The sequence below is a fragment of the Schistocerca serialis genome, chromosome 9, assembly GCF_023864345.2.
Source record: "Schistocerca serialis cubense isolate TAMUIC-IGC-003099 chromosome 9, iqSchSeri2.2, whole genome shotgun sequence".
NCBI classification, from domain to species: Eukaryota; Metazoa; Arthropoda; class Insecta; order Orthoptera; family Acrididae; genus Schistocerca; species Schistocerca serialis.
This window is the reverse complement of record NC_064646.1, coordinates 37,444,662-37,469,180: the sequence shown is the minus strand read 5'-3', so window position 1 is coordinate 37,469,180 and position 24,519 is coordinate 37,444,662. Positions and strand designations below refer to the sequence as shown.

The window sequence follows — 24,519 nt, the reverse complement described above, 5'->3', positions numbered from 1 at the left end:
GCTCATGGTAACTGAATACGGTCCATGACAACAAATCAGATATTTAAAAGTTATTACAAGTGTAAGATATAGCTTAATAACCATGTATGGAACAGTAATCTTTGCCAATGGAAATATATTTTCAAATATTGTACAGAAACAATTAGTTGTCAACAGCTTACTACTCAACAATTAGAGAAAATTTTTCATAACAACAGCTAAATGTGCATACATGAAAGAGCATATAGGAGAAAGGCACATCACATTTCAAATATACCAATTATTGAAGAATTATAAATAACTGAAAGTTATACACTGTACATCACTTTATATAAGCTTCAAAGAGACTTATTTAATGAAGAGGCACTAGGACACACATAGGTCCTTTTGTGTGGGACTTTCCACATGTCAGTCATTGTATTTACTGAAACCTCCTGTGCCAGTGTCATGTTCATCTTACTGTCATTACTAAAAATATAAATTTTCACCAGAAAATTCTGCAAATACAAGGAAGAAAATAGTCTAATGGCCTATCCAGTCAGCAATATACACTGTAAAACTTTTCTTGATCGCTTACATAGCAAACTCGTAACAGGTGAGATATTGAAAATCCACCTGCTTGCAGTTTTACGATTTTTTTTTTTTTTCATTGTCATACTACAGGCTTCAGCTCCTGAAAGTGAAGTGAAAGGATGCTCATTCTACAGCTCCTAACTATTTCACCCTGAATGCTAAAAATGCATTTATAACTACCTGCATAACTACAGTATTTATTTCGCCAAACCACAAATATCAACCAGCACTGGCCTGTACAGTTGTACAGAAAGTGTCTGCTTTTTCCTGACATCAGATCACCATTCTGTCAAATAATGAGGCAAAAATAACATGAAAATGTAACAGAGATGTATTATTTGTGATATGCAGTAATTATCATGAGTCAATCAACTTTTGTTGTGTTATACTGACTGCTTTTTAGAAAAATGTAATACACTCAACACAAAAGAGTTTCTCACCATTATAGTATCAATTACTGAACTTCTTATACTCTGGGCATTAATCATAATTGTAGCATTTAAGTACTTACAAAAGTGATATGTCAATATACAGAAAAAGAAGTAAGGAAAAAGAGTGAGGAACTTAGAAAATCAAACTAACAGTGAACACATCACAGTTATTTTGCTGCATCTTGGATGTCATATTAATTATGCCAATGAAAACTTCAAGCAGTACAGGTCATATAGGCTTAATTACAGGTCTGAATGAAGTGTATATGCACAAAATACACGCTACTGGAGTTCACTGTATGACAAAAAACTGCCTTCCAACATTTCCCATTTATGATAAAACCTGGGACGGATTTGAACAATGACAGCTTTATTTCCTTATTTCTTGCTGTGTCCATCTCACCTGCTGTTCTCCCAAGACACATAATGTTACAATAAGAATTATCAGAAATGCTCATTCATGATAATATTCCTCTCCAATAGAATACATGTTTATACAACTTTTATTTTATTTTTTCAGTACACAATTGTAAGACAAAATGTATAAACCTAAAAGAAGCACACACAGATTTATAGAGTAACACAAAATAAAACTAAGCACTTTTTAGACAGTACATCCTATTTAATCTTCAAAAGATTTTTTTTAAATTTTCCAATGACTACCTCTGGAAGGGCACAGCTCTTACAGACACACTGTTTGTTGAAATCCGAGGGTTGGGCTGTCACACTCTGATTTTTGATGTTGACATACTGAGGAATCCTCCCTGTGCAAAAATACACTTTGCAGCATAATAAATGAGAATAAAAAACCACAATTTTTTATTTCACTGAGAGTGATTGGCCTAGAATTTTGTTTCTATTTCATACAAAACTGGTCTGATAACCAGAGCATTTAAAATATATTTTAGCAAAACAACCAGAGAATTCAGAATTCCACGACAATTTCCTGTCAGAAATGCAACTGGCCTTCTTTGAATGTGCATATCCTTCACTCACATTCTAGTTTAACAGAATTTTCCTCCGTATTACATGTCCTGGAACATCATCCGAAAAAGACAAAATACGCAGTGTTCCTTGTAGACAAGTTTTGCAAACTTTGCAAGTAACAACCAGGATTATTCATTGTCACTGATAACTTGTAAAGTGCCTTACAATCACCTCAGTTTAACAATCTTCAGCAGAAACACAAAAGTTAGCACCTGAGTAATGCGATGAGCCCAGTACAACCTGAAAAAGAAATATTTGTCATTAAACTGTGACAGTTTCATAATATTAATTTTAAAGTGTCCTACTTATGATCAGACCTTCATATCAGCTACAGGTGTTTGTTCATTCAACTATTACAGACTTAGAATCATTACAGCAATGAAGTGATAACGCTTGGAAGTGAAACTACCAGAGAACATAAATGAATTGGTCAATATAAAGCTGAGAGCTGCTTTGTGTTATTGGTTCAAATGGCTCTGAGCACTATAGGACTCAACATCTGAGGTCATCAGTCCCCTAGAACTTAGAAGCACTTAAACCTAACTAACCTAAGGACATCACACACATCCACGCCCGAGACAGGATTCGAACCTGCGACCGTAGTGGTCGCGTGGCTCCAGACTGAAGCGCCTAGAACTGCTCAGCCACGCCGGTCGGCATGTGTTATTGGTGTAATAGTTTAATGTCAGATACAATATCAGAACACTCAAGGATATAAAATGAGTTGGCTTTTTCATTTTTAATGTGTTATGAGTCTACACACTCAAAATTTTCATGACAACAACAGACAAAGTAGTTCCTTTAGTGAACATTGCTCACAAAATTGAAACTATCTACGAAGTTGGAACCTTGTAACACACCCTGAATTTCTGCTTATCACAGTGATCATGTTGATATCCATCTGAAGTGACAAATAAAAATTTGTGCCAAGACCAGTCCTGGAATCTGCATTTCCTGAATTTTGCGAACGGTTGTGTTACTAGTAGGCTACCCAAGCATTCGACCTGGCTCAACCCCAAGTCTCACAGGCACTCAGTGTTAAGAATGCTCACACATCATAGTAACAACACCATTTCAAAGGAACCAAGGCAGAGTGCCTGGCTGACTTAACCCAACTGACGTATTCTGCAGTGTATACAATGTGACTTGAGCCTTTCGAGTCAAATTTAAACAGGTGATAATGGGCCCACATCCAATTATATTGAGATAGGGAACCAGTGGTCAGAAATACATATTTATTGTGTTATTATTATTTAACTGGATAGATAAAAAATCTACTCACCAAGTGGCGGAAGAACGCACACATAAAAGACTGTTGTGACTGACAATTTCCGGAGCCAGTGGCTCCTTCTTCAGGAAGAAGGGTTGAAGGGTGAAGGAAAAGGTCTGGGAAAAGGATTGGATTTTCGGAAAGTCACCCAGAACCATGGGTCAGAGGAGACTTACGATACGGGATAAGAAGGAAAGACTGATTGTGGGAATGCATCGGACGAGATTCTACATCGACATGACTACCACCAAATTATCAATTAGCACGAATGGCACGGGCAGAGGGTATATACTGGCAACTCGCAATATCCTGTTGCAGAACATGCTCTACAACATGACATTCATGACCCTGGAGCCTGTTTCACACACACGCACCACTGGGATTCTTCCCCCAGGTACCAGTTTCTCAGAACTCCACAGGTGGGAAGTAGCACTGCAACATGTTCTTGGTTCTCGCCACCCACCTGGCCTTAATTTATGTTAATTTCTTTCTTGAGTCTCAGCTTTTCTTCACTGTAACTGCTCTTTGCTTCACTCAGTTCTAGTTTTCTACATCTTTCATTGTCATTCCAGTCTATTTTTCACCGCCCACTCCCACTTCTGTTACATACAGTGCACTTGGCTTACTCACTCTTATTAACTCGTGCACGATCTTTTAGTAGTACTCTCTGCTTGCTTATAACCCTGTCTTCCACCTTTAAGCAGTTCTGGGTGACTTTCCCAAAATCTACCCCTTTTCCTAGACCTCTCCAGTCTTTTTCCTTCACCCTTCTGCCATCCTCTTCAACCCTTCTGCCTGAAGAAGGGGCCACTGGCTCTGAAAGCTTGCCAATCACAACAGTCTTTTATGTGTGTGTTCTGTCACCGCTTGATGAGTAGATTTTTTTAAGTATACAATTAAATAATTTCATCAACAATTGATTATTTTTGGTGTTTTATTGTGTTATGGATCCTTCGAAGCGTGTGTTTCGCAGGCAAGTTGATGGGTACTTGTTGCTGGGGGTAAGACACACGGTCCAAAACAGTCTCCTCAAAGTCTTGGCCGGCTATCTGTGGCATGAATGACACTGTCTCTCAAGAGGTGGTATTCACACAACTTCTTCCAATTAGGATGAGGTGTTGGGAAAGTGTTCTCTACACATTCATGTTGCTATACAGACACACTCCATCCCATCACACCATTCATTAAATGCACATCTGCCTGCTGTCATGACGAGTTGCGTTCTGTCTTTGACTACGCACCTTGCACTGTACACAGTAACACATCTCACCGTGGACACGACAAGCTGTCTCATACAATGGACAACTGACACCAGAGATAGTGATGTGTATGCGGCACAGGTTAACGTGCCGATGCGACACATGGGGTCATCGTATGACACATGTGTACAGTACGTCTGTTTGATGGTCAGGGATGTACATTGTTTATCACCTGCTGTCTGTTACAGTGTACAACAGACAGCCTGCATCTTTGCAAGAGTGCAGCCGAACTGCATGCTACATTTCAATACACGCATTGGGACTGGCAGTTGTCACTTTAAACAATTACTATTAACTACATTGTTCTTGTATGGCATGCACTGTATATGTCCAAATACAATAAACATGCATTTCTGACCATTGGTTCCCTATCTCAAAATAACTGATTGTGGACTCACTGTCAACTAATTTGCCCCAAAAGAATTGAGACACCCTGCACAAGATCCATTCAAAAAACAACTGAACTTTTTGAAATAACATTTTTATTCAGCTACAGATTTTCAGCACACATCTCCTTCAAAGTACTCCCCATCTCATTTCACATACTTGTCCTAATGGCGTTTTCATTTTATTGTGATTCTTTTGAATGTCCATGAAAAATCCACTTTGAGTCCTAGTCTAGGTACAAAATTTCAACTGTCACTTCAAATGTACGTTATTGCTATTAGTACATGGACTCGTGTAAACCTTTGCCTTTTGGTACTGGTTCATTTCAGACCTTTAGGATCATGAGTGATTTGTTCAATTCATCTCCTTTCTCCCCAATATCTCTTCATTCTCTCACTTCTCTTGGTTTTCTCTTCTTATTATGTTAATTCTAATAGTGGTGTCAGTCCACCACAGCTGTTCCCAAGTTTGCCAAAGGAAGGAAGAGGTGGTGTGACAAAACCTCACAAGAAATCTGCGTTTGTCATGCTCTGGACAAGAGTAAACAGTAAGAGCTCCTTGTCTCGGGTAACAAATGACAGGGGGGGGAGATATGTTGTGATGGTGGAAGGAAGTGAAAATCTCAATTGCAAAGATGGTGGAGAAATGCCCTTCATTGTAAACATGAATTTAATTCAGAGACGTCTGTTACCCCGGAGAATCTGTGCTTTGGTACTATGTAGGTGATGGCAGAATCAAATCTGTACCATCTGTACTCCATTGGTGCACATGAAAAAGTGCCACTTCTCTAAGATGACAGTCACCTGTATGAGTCCAGCAGGCTTCACTACCTCAGTTTTAACCTCATTGCTGCCACTGTGGTAACTCAAGATATGCAAAATCATCCAATTATCCACCACTCTCCATTTGGTGTATTCCCACAGTGGAAAAAACCTTTGTTTTGCCCATAGGAGGCAGAACCAGTTAATACTGAGAATTTGTATTGTGCTATGAGCTGAGGGCGGAGAGCCTAAAGTAAGGTTACTGATTGTGAAGCACACAAAATCCACAAAGTCTGGGTCCCGGCACAAATTTTCAGAGGTTGAGACATATCCGGGTGGAATTGTTCCACATGCTATAATACCACCTGTTCAATAATTTTGTTTACTTTAGTTTTTTCCACTATGCACTTAATGCATATACCATGATTACACATAATTTCTGAATTCTTATCGTGCAATATGTCACTAAACTTTATTATTCACAGGATACCGTACTTACTCAAATATAAGCCGCACTTTTTTTCCGGTTTTTGTAATCCAAAAACCCGGCTGCGGCTTAGAATCGTGTGCAAAGTAAGCGGAAGTTCTGAAAAATGTTGGTGGGTGCCGCCACAACTAACTTCTGCCGTCAAATATATGTAGCGCTACACAGGCATGCTTTGCAGGTACAAAGATAAATACTGGTGCCAAAACCTCTGCATCAGTAAAAAAAAAAAAAAAAAAAAAAAAAAGAGAGAGGTGGAAGACGAGCTTTTTTCTTCGCCCCGAGTTTCGACCACTGCATTTTCATACATTATCCAACGAAGTAAATACAAATTCCGTATTGTTCCTCTTTGAATGTAGCAGCATTTCAATGTACTACAAAAATCCGACTGGCAAGACTGTTTGGGATGTTTGTCAATACGGCCAACTCTACGTTCTGAATTTTTTCGTACCTGTGAGAAAAGATAGTTGCTAATAGGAACTTTTATGAATTGTGAATCACATGCAGTATTCTCTTCACCATAAGAATAATACGAATATAAACATTTTGCCATGTATTCTTTCGTGTTTGCTGCTCTCTCATTTAAATCCTGTCTGCCAAATAAACTACGAAACTAGAGTGAGACAAAAGCAAACGCGGAAGAGTACACATATCATGTCATGTTTATATTCGTATTATTCTTATGCCTAATAGTGATAGTCAGAAATGAAGCGCAGCAATTGACTAAATTTTTAAATCTAAGATGACTAATTTCTGTGAAGAATGTAATGTAGTAAAGAGGCGTCTGCAAAGATTTTCAAAAGGAGAAAAATTTTCGCTAAACTCTCGTTCAGAACATCATCTATCACACGCAACGATCATTATCAAAGAAAGCAGCAGTGTAAGTAACAACAAATAGCAGTCTCTTGCCATTGTTTCGCTAATGAGACTATTCTTCTCTTTTTTAAAAAAATTAGAAGCGGCGGTAGCGTGCACAAAAGCAAGCCATGCCGCGAGCAGCGACAGGTCGTAAACACTCATTATCAGAATGTGACAAACAATGCATGACACAGTACAGTAATGCATTTTCAGCTTAGAGTGACAAACGCCTATAACAAAGAGAACGGCATTTATCTGATCAAAGAAAAATAAGCAATCAATTCAAACCAGACAAAGCACGTGAAAAAGGAAGGGTACCCGTATAAATACGGAGCACCTGACGCATAACAATGGCTACCTGGTAAAGCTTAACTGCTAAGCTTACGACTCGAACCAAACTATTGTAGCTGTATCATCATCATTTGACCTAAATTGTGTCTCATATTACAATGGACCAATTTTGTTTTGATGTGGAGGTGCGGCGTAAAATTTTGCTCTCCCCTTGAATTTCGAGTCTCAAATTTCAGGTGCGGCTTAGATTCGGGAAAAATTTTTTTCCTCGATTTAGAGTCTCATTTTTCAGGTGCGGCTTAGATTCGAGTAAATACGGTAGTTACTGATATTATTATACTAATATATATTTAGTTTACTTGCAGGTGTTTTAAGGAAGTATTTACAATCTTAGTGGCTTGTAAGACTTTCTGGAATTTTATATTTCAAACAAAACAACATGGAAAGAAACGATTGCTTCTCACCACACAGAGGAGACACTGAGTTGCAGACAGGCACAATGAAAAAGAATTCCAGAAATATTTCAACCTTTGGACAAAGTTGTTCTTCTGAAGCAGAAAAAATACACATATTCACAAACAAGCACAATTCACTCACACTTGGCAAATGTCTCCAGGTGCCAGGATTGAACTATGTGTGAGTTGTGCTTGTGTAAGTTTCCTACTGCTTAAGTGAGACTCCTGAAAGCTGAAATAATCGAAAGCATTCTTTTTCATTATGCCTTCCTACAACTCAACACTTACTCAGTGGTGTGTGTAGCAAATCCATCCTTTCAATATTGTTATTCTATCCTGAACTATCTATTGTTTTATATTTTGTTATTCATATTACCTACAAATTAATGTATTCCAGAATGTTCATGTCATAAAATGCAATCCTGTCAAAATTCTACTGTTATATTTTCTAGCCATGATTTTTCTGATTCCAAAAATGTAGGCTAAAACTTTCCTAAAATAACACATTAGTTTATGAAATATCCAAATTATAAAACATTACTTTCAAGAAAATTGTTGGCGAGCTTTGGAATTGCACATTAAAATTTCTGCAACACACAACAGTATCTGCCGTTTTGCCATTTTCGAATTATACAGCTTACAGTTAATAAAAATAAATTCATTGCCTAATCTGTTTTCATATTTTTTAAATTTCTGGAGTGCTTTAAGCTAATAGCTAAAATGTAATAGTTCTGTATTTTCCCATTTTAACATTCCTGTGCTACACGCATCTTTACACAGACATTCTGCAAAAAGCTATAGTCAGTCAGAGTTTGTAAATGATCCTGTAGTCAGTCATTGCCAACCATTCCATATGCAAACATATGTTAGTCAGTCAGCCCCTGCCACCTGTGAGTTTTGTGAAACCACCCACAGTATATGTAGCTTACTGATGTTTGTTGTAAAATCTATAGCACATTACAAGCAGCTGATCAAAGGTCTAGTAACATTAAATATGAATGAACTGAAAAGTACAATCAAATGTGGTGTGTTGCATGATTATTAACTATTTGAATCACTTAACAATCGTTGGGAGGAAACTGAAAATATTCCATGAGACTTAGGGGGCACCAAATAGTTAACTCTGCAAGGTCACTTCATTTGGTTAGATTTGTAAGTTCAATATTTATTTGATACTATGACATAATGTGAAATATCTGTCAAGGCAGTAAGCTGATAACATTCTCATATAACAGATCTTCGCATGTGGCTAAATATCTTAGAATTACACCTAAATGATTGTTTGAGAAACAGCAGCAGATCATCTGTTATAATTGTCCTCTGCATTTGCATTGCTATAGAATACTCTATTTCACTTTTAAATCATAATATTAGCATTGTGTAATGAATGTTGACCATATTCTTGATATTAGTAGAACTTACCAAGTATAGCTTAACACAGATTTATGAGCTAGTCATTGTCATTTCTTTTCCCCTCTATCCAGCATCAGGCTGGGTTAGGACATTTATGATACTTCTTCAATTTCCCCGGTATTTCCAAAATTGTCCTTCTATAACTGTTTTGTTACAGTTCATATTTCTTCTTCTTACACTGGTCTTAACTGAGCCAATCCATCTTACTGCGTGTCTCCCTCTTGCCCTCATATTTGGCCTCCATCATTCACTCTTATATTCTTCCACTTTCCATTCTCTTCATATGTCCAAACCATTTTAACCTATTCTTCTCAATTCTGTCAATCAGCTTTTATACTCCAATTTTGTTCCCAACATTGTCATTTCTCAGTCTGTCCCTCTTCATTTTCCCTAACATTCTTCTTAAGAATTTAATTTCACTGGCTAAAATTCTGCTCTCTTCCCTTTTTATTATTGGCCAGTTCTCTGATGCATATATGTTAATATGGGTGTGAACTATGTCTTTTACAACACTTCCTTCCCCAGACTAAGCCCTGCTCTGTTTCACACACTGGTACACTGTATTGCTCTGTTGTACTCTTTTGCTAAGCTTTGCCTCCGTTCTTGCAGGCTCCATTATTACATTTCCTTGATATTTAAAGTTATCCAAAATTTCAATATCCTGTTCTTAAATATTAATTTATCCCTTACCTTCTCTGTCTCCCCTGGTTGCCACCATACTCTTGTTTTTCTCCACACTGTGTTTAATTCCATATTTCTTGATTTTTCATTTAAAATGTCTAGTTGTTCTTGCACCTCCTTACTGTCACTTGCCCACAACACAATGTCAAAAGCAGATAGATCACCTTTATAAATAATGATGGTGACACAACACTTTCTTGTTTCAACTCTGTAATATTCCTAAGCAAATCAGTTCTTTCAACTTGGTCTGGATACAACTGAGCTGTTATGATACATTGCTTAAATAATTTCAAGGTGTTTGCTTTCCAATTTCCTCCTCCTTTTATCTGGGGACACTATTGTATGCCTTCATTAAATCAGGAAATGTCACCACCAGATCTTTTCCATGCTCTCAATGTTCTTTCAACTGTCCCATACTAAATATTGAGTCCACTGTTGACCTCCCTTGTCAGAAGCCATAATACTCATCTTCTAACTGATCTTCGATGCTTCAATAGTTACAACATACTTTTCTGTCTCTCTTCTTGAACAATGGAATTATTATTCCCTTTCCTCATTCTTCAGGAACACATTTTTGAGTACATTTGCATCTTTGCAATCTGTATAATCTCTGTAGCCTAGTAGGTCCAGCTGCCTTTACACCTCCACACTTATTTCACCTGTCCCAGGCGCCTTTCCTGTTTTCATTTTCTATGTGCTAGTTCCACTTCTAACACAGTAACCCATTTCTCTTCTTCCATGACTATGTCCCCTCACTGTACTTCTGTTACCTTTCCATTACTGTTAATCACATTTAGTAGTTTGTCAAAGTACTCTTTCCATCTTTTCCTTATCTCCTCTGATCGTGTTATTAATTTTTCAATTTCCCCTTTCCCGGTTTTGTGAATGTGCTTTCCTTCCTCTCGCTTCTCGTACTTCCATATAGCATCCTTTTACACCACATTAAAATCCTTTTCCAATACTCATTTCAATTCCTCCAAATTTTTCCCTGTTTTCTTCTGCTAACACATTCTTTTTACTTTCCTGGTATTTCTTTTTAATCTCTTCCTTTTCCACATATGACATTCTTTCTTTTCTTCTATTGTTTCCTGCACCTGCTCATTCCACAATGGTGTCTTCTTGTCCGCTGCCCTTCCAGACATTCTGTCACAAGTGGTTCTCTGCAGAACTTACAAATGCCTCTTTGAACTTACTCCATTACAAACTAGTGCATAGCAATAACATTAAGGCATGTGAACCTTTCATTATTATTTACAAAAATTTCATAAAATTTCAAACCAGTCTAAAAAGAAAATTTATCCTAAAATGAGTGTATTCTCTGTTGTGAGTTGGACAGAAAAGCTAATTTTTATGTGACAAAAGAACAGCTCTCTTCTTGATCTAAAATAAAAGCAAATACCAAGGGGAGAAAATAGCCTGAAGGTAACAGGGACAAAGACAGGTTTCCAGCAAAAATAAAGAGTATGAAATTGCTGTAGGGATCAAATAATAATCAGCACATATATGAAATACATGGAAAAACTACACACACCTCTATACACTATGAGCAATTTGTTCAGTAGGTAAGTGTTAGATTGTAAGTCTACAATGTCATTATCTTTTTCCTCCATATAATGTGATTTCCTCTGAGGCATTCCAGTGCATGTCTGATAAATGCTTAACTGCTTCATGATTTGGATTCCACATTCAACTACATACCCCCTACCAATCAACTGGCAAACGAGATATCAAGATCAACAAGCGCATTGACAAAGCATGCACAGGAGAATACCTTGGTCTTCAGACCAGCTTTCTGGTTGGTAATGTTTTTATAACCATAAAGCGCAAATTTTCTCACAGTTCTCATAATGTTGTAAAAACAGTTCATATTGAGTACGCTGTTTTCATCGTTTCTTATTTATTTCCAAGCTACTTTCTGAACACGTATTTCATTATGCTTACAAATGTAAGAATACCGACATAAATGAATAAAGAAAGGAAAGGAAAAAAAGGATCTATGTTTGACTGATCATGAGTTAATGAATCATAGTGCTAATACTTATAGAAAGGCAGCTGCACATACTTCTGAAGTTTTCGCCGTGCTCCAGGTATAGTGTCTGCAGAATCTTTCAGGATAAATTTCCTTATTCCTAGCATATATTGTTTGACATATTGGTCCCAATCTAGCTCAGAAATGTCCACATCAAATAATGCTTTGTCCTGGGCGTCTTCCATTAATGCCATCAAATTATCACTATGAAATTTCCACTCGTGCAGGGCAAAAAATTCACCAGTCTTAGCAGCCATTTGAAATCGCTTCGAAATCTTCATCATGCTGGAAAATACGAGAATAAAATCATTATATCTAAATTAATTTTATCAAATTATCCACAAAAAGAACTAACTAAAGAGCTAATAAAATTATATTCTATGTAGATAGACTGAAGTGGTGAGTGAAAATTTGTACCAAGGCCGGGAATCGAACTTGGGTCTCCTGCTTGCTAGGTACGTGCGTTAGCCGCCTCAGTGGTTGATACACTTCATGGATTACCCGGGCATGCCTCCCTTCTCAATCCAGATTTTCACTGCCATCCCAGTCTGCTTTAAATTCCACTGTATGAGACCAGTAAAGTCTCTTCATTTGTATAAGTACCTGGACCTGGGTTTGAGGCTGGATACCCCAAATACATTTGATGCTGAGGTGCTATTCCAGAACATGGAGAGCCTCGGCAATTCTGTTGTTGTGTAAGGGAGAATTTAAAGTAGAGTGCGCTGGCAGTGAAAATTTGTATCGAAGAGGGAGGCATACCACGGTAATCTGTGCAGTGCAGTTGAACCAACCGTTGTGCCAAGATGGCTCAGTGGCCAATGCACCTACCTAGTATGCTGGGGACTTGAGTTCAATTCCTGGCCTTGATACAAATTTTCACTTGCTGTTTCAATCTGTATAAATAAAATCATATCTGCATGAGACCAGAAAAGTCTCTGAAATTGTATCATTTCATTTGTAAAACAGTGGTCACTGCATTAAATATTTCTAGTCTTTTCTCACTAGTTACTTTGAAATAATTTGTAATCCTCAGCCTATTACATAAGACATTCATAAAAAGTGTATTGATTAACAATTGATTCATTAACAGGCAAAAACAAGAAAGAAATTCAAGACATTTATTTGCAGCATTTTCAGCTACAGTTGTGAAGGGCGGACCGTGGAAAAGCAAGAAAAGGAAAAAATTAAAAGCAACAGAGATGTGGATGTGAATAATCACAAAAACATCCTGGACTGTATGACAATTTAATGAACATATTTTAGAAAGATTTAAAGAGAAAAGGACATCCTTTAATTTGATATATAGAAGACAAATTAAATTAATTAAGACACCTAATTCAACATAACATTTTCATAAAGAAAAGTCTTACAAGGAAAATTGATGGGGAAAAGCAGACATCTGCATTACAGAGTGTTATATGTTGAATGAACTGCAGCAACAACAGCCAAATATTTGACGATAAAATCAGTCAAAGATGTGTGAGAAAACTGATCACATAACAAAGTGAAACACTGAATAGAGTACATACAGTTCTTTAATAGATGAACCACAATTAATTCCATATAAAATATTGCCAGAAGCAGTAGGGCATACTGTGGTGGCATACATGATAAAATTTTGCTAAACGTAGTTAATTTGTTCAAGGATCTCTATTATTTTTGGTGCACTTCTTAGTACATTAAATATGGATAGAAACTTTAGTTACCTCTTAAAACTTTGTGTCAGACCAGGGTGTAAATCAAATTTACTTTTGCAAATACTTTTCGTACAAATGGCTCATTTTACAATAGGTCATAAACTGACTCAAAGTTTCAGTCTGCTACCTTTATAACCTCCTGTAGCACCAAACAGAGGTTTATTCATAAATTTATTTTATTTTATTCATAAATTTATTTTTTCATAAATTTATACTATGTTTGTTAATCATTCCAGTGACACACCAGGTTGGAGATATATGTTTGGTAAAACACCATGTCCTGCTGTGTGAATATGCCCACAACTGCCTGCTGCACAGGCCTTTTTTAAGAGACCAAAGGTGTGATAATCAAATGGGGAGAGAGAGAGGGACGATATGATGGATGCTTAAGTATCTCCCATTTCAGTTGGCGTAAGTTCTGTGTCACGACATTTGTGATATGGGGACATGCATTATCACAAAGTACCAGCGCCCCTTGTTGCAGTTTTCCTGGTTTTTGACAGATATGCTGCCCACACACACCCTTCATTCTCTGATCGAAGTCTACTGTTGTTTGTCCTTCAACAGCCAGGAAAAGAATAACAGCACTCTGGTCTCGTTTGGATGCATTTAGTAATAACATCGCCACAGTTCCTGTTTCCACATTTACTGCATACACGTTTGAAAAACATGACTGCCACACCAATCCCTTGCCTACACATCAATGCTATGTTGTATGCTACGTTGCATATACACTGCAGCAACAGCCTAAAACGGAAACTTTTTCATCACCCCATACATATAAAAAGCAACAGAATGAAATCAGATACAAATATGAAACATAAATCAGTTTTTACGGCATATTCTTACATTGGTTTGGCTCCTTGTAGTCGCAGAACCATGTCAACAACAAAGGCAGGCACAATATGGAAAAGTGCCTCACATATCTTGTGCATCAGCCTGTTTGTTCTGAAGGTAAATCCAGGGTACCACATAACGTGTCGTGTAGGTGATGTGCAGGCGTGTTTCTGTGTCAGCCTTCCAAACTCAGCCCACTGGACAGGGTTCCTCATTCCTGATGTGCAGTTGTAGACTCTGACTGTGTTGGGTCTGTTAACATGGTGAACTGTCAGAACAATAGCTTTCTTAAGGTTTAGCATTTTGACGTTGCAAAACTATATGAGCAGCAGCTGCATCTTACATAGCTTTTCGTATAGAAATTTATATTAACGTTACAATGGTAAATTGTTTCAACTCAGATTCTACTCTTACACTATTTTTAAAAGTATATGTATCCTAATATAAAAATGATTCCACCTTTGTTGGAGTTCTGTTGAATCCAAATGTAATTCAGCGATTTATTGGTACTACAGAATAGAAGAAAACAACATTTTTAAATTTAATAACATAAGGAAAGCTTGTAAATAAAAATGAAATTTGCTGCCAAACAGAAGGTGATTATAAAGAAAAAACCATTTCTCTATCACTTATTCTTGATTAAATATTAGTGTAGTTTGATGTTTGTTTTTATTTATTTATTTATTTATTTATTTTCAAATTCCACAGATCCACGGCACAAGAGTATCGCTAGGATGTAGAACATGTTGCACTCAGTAATACTCTGCCAATTTATTTTTCTCAATATTAATCCATAGATCTCCAATGATTTTTTAAAAAAGAAATTACTATTCAGAATAGAAAGCAATTTTCATTCTCAGAGAGCAAATTAAATCTGCCTGCTTGATATGTATCCATCATGGAATAACAAATGTTAACAGCTGTGTTCAGGACTACAGTTTTGTCAGCAGTTACACTATTAAATTCAGCACAGGAAGTAACGGAGACAGTTTATCTTTTTCATAAGTGATATTTATACCAGTAGACCTTCAAGTCCCAGGAATCTGTTTTTCCCCATAGCCAAATGGGATTATAAACCTTTTTACTTTTGTGTTATTGGTTCTCTTTCTCCTACTTTCTGTGCCCACATACTTGCTTTAACCTGTTGACCACATTTTTCCTCCTGGATGCTTTACTGTATTTTGTTCTAATCTTGTTTTCTTTGCACCTGCTACACCAGTATTCCACCAAACCTCCCCACAAATGATCGCCTGTGCTATTTTTATTTATCATGGTTTTTCTGAACCTTATTTGACAGTATCATTCATTATTAGCCTTTCTTTCCAAGCCTCATATTGCAGATCTTTGTTTATGTTGCCCAGGTGATCGTGCAACAATGTCCATGTATAAATGCATGTATATGCTACTATTATTTCTTTTTTAGATACTGAAAACTAAACAGATAATAACTTGTTCACTCTGCTCTACTAAACAGTGATAAATAAAGTTAGAGTAACACATTTTATCTACTTCTTCAAACATTTTGCTGTGTCATTCATAACTTCTGGACCTGTATGTAACTTATTTATGATTTGAAATTTTTCTGTTTATTTTGCAAAAGTTTTATTCACAATTTGTGATTCTTACTACGGTACTCATAAGTTTAACATTTCTCGGAGTACCTGTATGTCGCTGTGTGCCAAGCGACAGCAATCAATGTGTTGACAACGTAGTCGACAGGTATCAGGTCCATGATAAGTGTCTGGTCACATATGATGCTGCGAATGGTGCCGCGTCCTATCTCCATCATGATTCCTGTGATGCCACAGACATTGTCAACCCATCCAGGGAAAGGTTCACGCCACGCTGCTGTAACTGTTAGGACAATGTATATCATTATTATTGATACTCCTGATTGGCATTTTTGGTACTTACAGTGAACATTTTTTTACTGCAAAATTTGACTGTAGGAATTATAAACAAAAAGTTCATTCCATTGTAATACTGTGTTTGTGACACGTGTGTTAATTGTGCATAAAATACATACATTTTGTTATAAACTACCTATTTAGCTACAAATTTAGGCTGTAGAATTGCCACTGTTTAAATACCAGTTCAATTTAATTACAAACATTTCAAAAAATGCTGTTTGGCATTTGTTACCAAATCTGATTTTTGTTCACTTCATAGGAAAAAGAACACTTTAATACATTCAAAAATTTTGCAGGTTTGCTTACCAACAACTATATTAATCAAATGAAATGGGCAAATTAGATTATACAATATTGTAGGAACTTGTGTCAAATAGTGAGTGGTAGTAAACATCATTAAAATAAACTGTTAGGTGCTTTTAAATAACTTCCCTTACATTATAGCACAATTCATACACATATCATTGTGTAACATTCTCATAACTTCATTTTGGGGTGAGTTCCCTCCTTGAAACTCCTTTGGGTCCTCCGAAATTGAGTTCATTTGGGACCACAGTCCACTTTAGAACTATTGCAGATGAGATTGTATTACCCTCTTAAATGTATTACATTTAAATAGTTATTCCCCTACCAATAGTTATTTCCTACCAATAGTTATGTCCCACTCTCCTGGCAGTACAACGAGAATCATCCATGGTTTTTTTTCCCCCCTTTTTACTATCCTGAATTCATGATTAATTAGAAATAATGTTTAAATAAACTAGTATAGTAAGAAGTATGTTCAGTTCTCCAAATGTTAGATACTAATATAGATGTATGACATACACTCCTCTATTTCCACAATGTGGAGAGGATGATGCTATCCACTCTTTAAAATATATTTGTTTCAAAAACAATCACCCAATTTTATCCAAAAATTTGTTACTTATTAATATATCATTCTACTCACAAGCAAAAGGAGTTCCCTTCTATTTAATGCTGTGAGGACAAAACAACTGAAAGTTGAAAGTACTTTTCTATAAAAGTTATCATAACACTACTGCAAATCTCTGCAGTTATTGTTATCCATCAATTGTTATGACCTCCACTGAAACACACATTAAGCCTGAGTTTCAGACAGCAATTTCTTTTCACTCATTCACTCACTGATTCACACTTTGTGTTCCTTAGATGTAGCTTAGAGAAGTATACGAAAAATAAGTTATGATTAGTGCTAATCTATGCACATTGGTAATTATGAGAATTATTTCTCGATTAATTTTCACAGAGAGAAACAGAATTGAGGCAAATATACACACTAAAAAATTGGGTTAGCTCACAAATTTTTATTCTAGCAGGTCATATAATCATAATTTCCCCAAGGACAGACAACTGTTTCTGAAAGTTGTACGATCAGAAAACCATGAATTTTGCATATCATTTACAATGGTTGAAATTTTGAAACAGATCTTAGTATTCTGGGCACAATATCTGATATATATATAGTCGATACTGTTTATAGCAACACCACTTTTAATGATTCAGTAGCTATAACAGCGAAAGCTAACAGTTCCATCAAAATTGTTTCCATCTAAACTGGTTAGTACAACATCATATAAACGATATCATACCATATAAAACAACATATTTATTGCATTTTTGAAGAAATATATCAGCTTTAACATCCAATGTTTATTTTTGTTTCATACATATTTGGGGATTACTAACAACTATGTACCACTTATTTTCAAACTCATGTTTTCTGTACATTGTTGGTTTCATATCAGTATGTGTATTAACCAGTTAATGCCAGATGTTGCAAAAAAAGAGTAAAGCAATTAATATTGAAGAAAAGTCACAGATAATATCATGATTATAAAATGGGGGGAACAAATGTCAGCATCACGAATGAATTGAGTCTCACATTCAACAATTGCAGTAGCTACCAGAAAGATCGCGGGAGGCGCACATTGGCACGGCGCGTCACGGACAGTAGTTGTCGCAAGTAAAGTCCCGCCCACCAGAGGGCAAGCAAGAATTCGGCCGCGTCCTCTGCCGGCGGAACAACAACTCAGGCAGCATAGGCTGTGCCCAGCCAGTTCACATTGGGCATGCCTAGCAGACAGTTCCCGGTCTACACTAGGTGAAGTGCGACGGGACGGAAACGTGAATCGTGTTGCTACAGTCTGAGAGTCCTAGGTTGGCGCCCGTGGAGGAGCTCTGCGGGGCTGTGTTCTCCCATCAGTGTGGTCCGGTATGCCATCAGGAAAAACGTCAACGTCTGCCTCTGCAGGAAATTCGTGCACATACTTTTTCATCTGTATCTTAAATGTGAGCCTCCCATGATCTTTCTGGTGGCTACTGCAACAATGTCTACAATTTTGAAGGACAGAGAGAAAATACAGTACCTTTTTGAACATAATTCTTTAAAAATCAAGTGGGTGAGATCATCTGAGTACAACTATACTGAAGAAGCTTTACTTACACGGTTTAAGTGGCAAAGATCAAATAACATGCCAATCAATGGACCTATCCTGCACGCAAAAAACAATGAATCTGTGCACCTATGGGCAATTCCAATCATCAATTGTTCTTCGTCTAGGATACATTTCTGAGCTCACTATGATTTTATCACTGGGAAAATTCATGGTAAAATGGCCAGTGTCCCTGACAACACAACAGACAAGTGGCTATCTAAGAAGTAGCCAGTTACAAGCCAGATTATATATTCATTGCAGGGAACTTGGTTTGTTTTACAATATGAACCCCAGATAAGATGCTGAAATGTAAAGGTGAACAATGTTTTGAACCTAAGAGGAGAATCACAGTTATCGTTGCTGCAAATATCACAGTATCTTGTAAAGAAGAGCTTCCGGTGATTGGAAATCCAAGAAAACTTAGAGGTTTTAAAAATAGTCACTCCTCACCTACAGTTTTTGAAACAATGCAAAATCTTGGATGACATCTGACATTTCTGAAAAGTGGTCACTCCCCACCTACAGTTTTTGAAACAATGCAAAATCTTGGATGACATCTGACATTTCTGAAAAGTGGCTGCGTAACTCAGACTGGCAGCTGAAACCAAAGAAACGAAAAAGTTCTCATTGTTGATAACTGCCCCACATACCCAGTAGTTGACAATGTGCATTGCATAAAGCTTGTGTTTTCATCCCCATATGTCACTTATGCTCAATAACACAAGGACTACAGAGTTATGAAACTCAAACTGGTGTACAGAAAACGGCAAGTGATGACCAAGTTACAAAAACAACAATCTCACCGTGTACATCCCAGCAAGTGAAGAAGAAATTGTAGCTGTCATCCACAGCAAACATGTGACTGGCATACAAGAAAATGAGCAAGAAGAACAGTTTGTTGTGCCATCACTTAATGAAGATCTCAGTGCAATGAAAATTTTACAAAACTTTCTTATTTTCAGAAAACTGTTTAATACAAACGATAATAATGAAGCATTAAAATGAATGTGTCATCAAATGCATATGTACATGTCAAACACAAAAAGCAAACAGAGGTAACTGATTACTTTAAATAACAGAATATATTGTAGTTTGTGTTATTGTATTGCATTTTGAAGTTAATGCAACTGGCTAAAAAACTAAAGAACACCGTCTTCCCCGTGGTTATAGGAAACTAGAAAATTGTTCGAAAAGGTTTCTCTTTTCTTTCTCCAAACTACAGTTTCTCTTTTCTTTCTCCAAACTACAGAACTGCAATAACAGTGTATTTATTAGCAATGCTTTGTGGTTATATGTGCTGGATATTTTCAATGTGTTAGGTATGGCACATCACGTCTGTATAGAATACTGTCTTTTCATTTTGGTACTTTTGATTAATTTTTGTAATACAGTAACTGGAATGAAGTTGTGTCACAGATGCAATCATTTGCCCTGCTCTAGAGGAAGCCTCTCAGCATGCAAGAACTGCGCATCCACAGCAGGTGGGTTTACTGGTAGTTGGGAGCTCCCGTGTCAGGCACATAGTAACACCCCTTACAAGATATGGCTGCCAAGGAGGAGAAGAAATCCAGTGTGCACTTTTATGTGCACACCGAGAGGCTTCACTCTGCACGTGGAACAAGTGCTTCCAGATGCCACGTAGACCACAGGGTGCAGCCAGCTGCTAGTGGTGGCTCACGTTTGTACTAACAATGTGTGTCGCTTTGGATCATAAGAGGTTCTCTCTGGTTTCAGGTGAAGTATAACTGTCTCTCAATTAGGAAAATTGTGAGGTCATCCACATGAATGCAAAAAGAAATCTGTTAAATTCTTATTACAGAATAAATCACACAAATCTAAAGGCTGTCAGTTCGACTTAATGCCTGGGAATTGCAACTAGGAACAACTTAAGTTGAAATGATAACACAGTTAATGTTGTGGGGAAGGCAAACCAAAAACTATATTTTATTGTTAGAACACTTAGAAGATGCAACAGATCTATTAAAGAGACTGCCTACACCTTATTTGTTCATCCTCTGCTGGAGTATTGTTGCACTAAGGGGATCCCCACCAGATAGGACTGATGGAAGATATTGAAAAAGTTCAAAGAAGGGCAGTATGATAAACCAGTTGGGATGGCAATCATTAAGACAGGTGTATCTCGTTGCAGCCAGATTTTCTTACAAAATGTGTCACCAACTTTCTCCTCTTACTGTGAAGAAATTTTATCGTCACCTGTCTACTTAGGAAGAAGTGATAACCATAACAAAATACGAGAAATCAGAGATCGTACAGAAAGATTTAAGCGTTCATTTTTCCCACACACTGTTAGAGACTGGAACTGGAATGACGTCTTAATTATTGGATAACGTGGAAAATTAACAGGCTAGTAAAAATACTATCCCCTTCTGCTTGAATGAAACATGGAATGTCCCTCATGTCAGGAGTGCAGACCGCAGGACGAAGACTGCTCAACGGAACAATTCGAGCTCTCTGGACAGAATACTCACCTCCCCTTTAAAAGAGCACACTGGTCACGTCAGAGCTCTGTACTCGGTGTAGAACTGGTACCACGTGGTCAAGTGACCCTCCACCACCAGCGAGGCAGTAACTCGATGTGGATGTGCCAGTCAGTTTTACAGAACCAGTGCAGTAAGGCGGGTTGACCAGAGATGTGACACAATAACAGGGAAGAGCTGTCTCATTTCGATGTGCCCACGACCACATCACAATTTAAGTTGCCCGATTTGTTGACGTATCGACACAGGCTACATACTTGTACGACTAATGCTGTACCATTCGCAACAATATAACATAGTGTAAGAACAGTGGTTCCAAAAAAATCATAACAGAGGGGGACCAGAGATGAGTGTGACACCTTACTGATGACAGTCAGGTCTGACAGTGGCAGCTGCAGGTTCACCTCAACCACTTTCCAAGTGAACTGTGAGGGGAACTGAATGAAACAAACATTTGTAACTGTGTACCTCGTAAAGAGGCCCCTGCTCACGGCAGCACGTCTTCGGCGGGTCTAACAACACAGAAACCGGGGAACAGCTCACTGGAGGCATGTAGTTTGGTCTAATGAGCCACAATTTTGCCTCTTTTCAAACAATGCGAGGCACCGACGGCTCTATGAGGGGTTTAATCCACAGTGTGTGGAGGGTGCAGTTCTAGCCAGAGGAAGTTCCGTGAAGTTCTGGGGCCAGTTTTTGTGCCGTGCCTCGAGTGCACTCATTTAAATTATCGTGAACATCAATCACAATGTTTTTCAAACAGTTTCAGTGACCAAATGCTGCCCACTTTACTACATCTTTGTATGAGCATAGTGACTCTATACATTCCTGGTTGATGAAAAATTCAGGCATCTTATCACACCTTGACTGGTACGCTTAATGTCACAGAAAATGTTTGGAATTGTTCGAAATAGCAGGTGAGACTTAGCAACTAACATCCTTACAATTTGGTGTTTCTATGGGATTTAATCGCCAAACAGTGGCTTCAGTTGGATATGGATTTATGGCTACATTCAAACATTTTTTAAATGACTTTTCCCAAGAAAATAACTATGTTTCACTCAACTCAAAAAACAAACAAGTGGATTACAAAAGGGATACGGACATCATGTCTAAGTAAAACGAGATTGTAAAAGTACTCCAAGCAAAATATTAATACTGACTTCATTACATATTTCAAAAGATGCAAAAGAATACTAACATGAGTTATTTCAAAAGCAAAAAAACTAGAAAGTGACAAAATATTGTGTAATTCCAAGAATAAAACTAAAACAACCTTGCAAACTGTAAGAAAAGAAATGGGCACCAGGCCAGTTAATCACAGTAATGTCGAGATGATTATGAACAAAAATAAACTAACTGACCCCAAACATGTGGCTAGTGCCTTCAATCATTATTGCTCTAATTTAGCAAAGCAGTTAATAAACACACACCTTGACAAACAACCAGCCAGTCACTCAGATCAAAAATTCATCCAAACACATTATTCATGTATCCAGCAACACCTGAGGAACAGTCAAGAGCCCTAAAAGAATTACTTAATAAAAATTCAGTGGGTGTTGATGAGATACGAGATGCTATTATCAAAGTCAACACAACATTTATTCTGAAACCACTAACAGACATAGTAAATTCATCTTTTTAGAGCGGTGTGTTTCCAAATAATCTAAAAACTGCAAAAGTAACACCTTTGCATTAGAATGGTGCAAAAAGTGATATTGCTAATTATAGGCCGTTTCAGTATTGTCAGGCTTCAGCAAAATTATGGAAACAATATTCCTTAGAAGATTAACAGTTTTCTTAAATAAAGAGTGGCTGATAAGTGACTCCCAACATGGGTTCAGAGCTGGAAAGTCAACTCAGACAGCAAATTTTGTTTTCTTAAATGAAGTATTAAAAGCAGTGGATGATAAGTAACATGTATCTGGGATATTTCTGGATCTAAGTAAGGCCTTCAATGTTACTGATCATGGCATTCTCTTGCATAAATTTAATTATGGAATTAGAGGCCTGTCTGAAAGGTGGCTCCAGTCATACCTCCGTTATCGTCTGCAGATTACAGAAATAAAACACAAAAAATTTCTAGTTTTTACAGTCATGAGGAGAAAATCAAGTATGGAGCCAACAAGGGTCAGTTCTGTGATCTCTACTATTTCTGCTGTATATAAATGACTTGGCTAGTAAAATACATGATAGAACCACTGCACCTAAACAATTTAAATAAGAGACTGAGTTTACCAGCATATGCTGAAGTATCCTCATCCAGAATACAAGCTGCTCATCAGTGCTGACAATGTACCATTGTAGTATGCAGTTGCTACATATGTATGGAATAATTTTAGGAGAATTCCACAAATTCTATAAAAGCATTGAAAATTCAGAAAAAGATTATCAGGGTGATAAAAAAAGCTAAATGCAAGGATTCCTGTAGACCCCTTTTCAAAACTCTCAAAATACTGCCACTGCCTTGCTAGTATATATATGAGATACTAATTTTCACAAAAGGGAGCATCTTAAAAAAGACAAATATCTTCAGACACAACTATGATACACACACATATGAAACTAGTGAAAAGATGAACCCACACATGAACATACAAATTTAGGCAAAAGAGGAGTGTATCATACTGGAGCTATGTGATATAACCATTTGCCTTCTTATCTAAAATGCATACCAACATTAAATCCATTTAAAATAAAGTTAAAACAGTTTTTGCTTGACCACTGCTTCTATTCTTTGTCTGAATTTATGGAGCATCATAATAAGTAAATCTCATTTACCAAATTTTTTAATAATTATCAATTCATAATATAGTTTATGTTGTGCTTATAATGTGATCTCACTTAACAACTGCCATTATCACATGTAGAAGCAATGTAGTAAACCAACCTTCATTATTATGCATTTTGATTCTGTCAACAATGTAGTCAAAATGACTACTGTACTGTGAATTAACTAGGTTTACCGCTGTTCTATATCACATGTACAAACGATGTACTAAAATGATTCTTGGACAAATTAACATCAACAAAACACACACACCTCATGACAGACTCTAATTCACAGGTCACTTTTCGTTTGTATGTGTGCATTATAGAGGAACATTGACAATTCATCATAGCATTTGTTTAAAGCATAATACTACTTAAATGATGCCATCAATGATTCCAGAAGTCACAACATATGTGCATTTTGTGCAGCAGGGCAATTTGCTGGAACCAATATTTTTTTTATTTTTTATTTTTTTTCATGGGGTGTGTACACC

The 24,519-nt window shown here is 37.0% G+C and overlaps 1 protein-coding gene across 1 annotated transcript in view; it reads right to left on the bottom strand.

Annotated features, from left to right (window-relative positions):
• Window positions 1-562: 562 nt before the first annotated feature.
• LOC126418538 (putative fatty acyl-CoA reductase CG5065) overlaps window positions 563-24,519 on the bottom strand; it is a 50,639-nt gene continuing 26,682 nt past the window's right edge. Inside the window, exons 4-7 of the mRNA XM_050085351.1 lie at window positions 16,054-16,246; window positions 14,405-14,644; window positions 11,892-12,143; window positions 563-2,210 (exon numbers count right to left, since the gene is read on the bottom strand). Coding sequence (XP_049941308.1) covers window positions 2,138-2,210; window positions 11,892-12,143; window positions 14,405-14,644; window positions 16,054-16,246 — 758 coding nt within the window. The 3' untranslated portion in view covers window positions 563-2,137. The remainder of the gene's footprint in view (window positions 2,211-11,891; window positions 12,144-14,404; window positions 14,645-16,053; window positions 16,247-24,519) is intronic.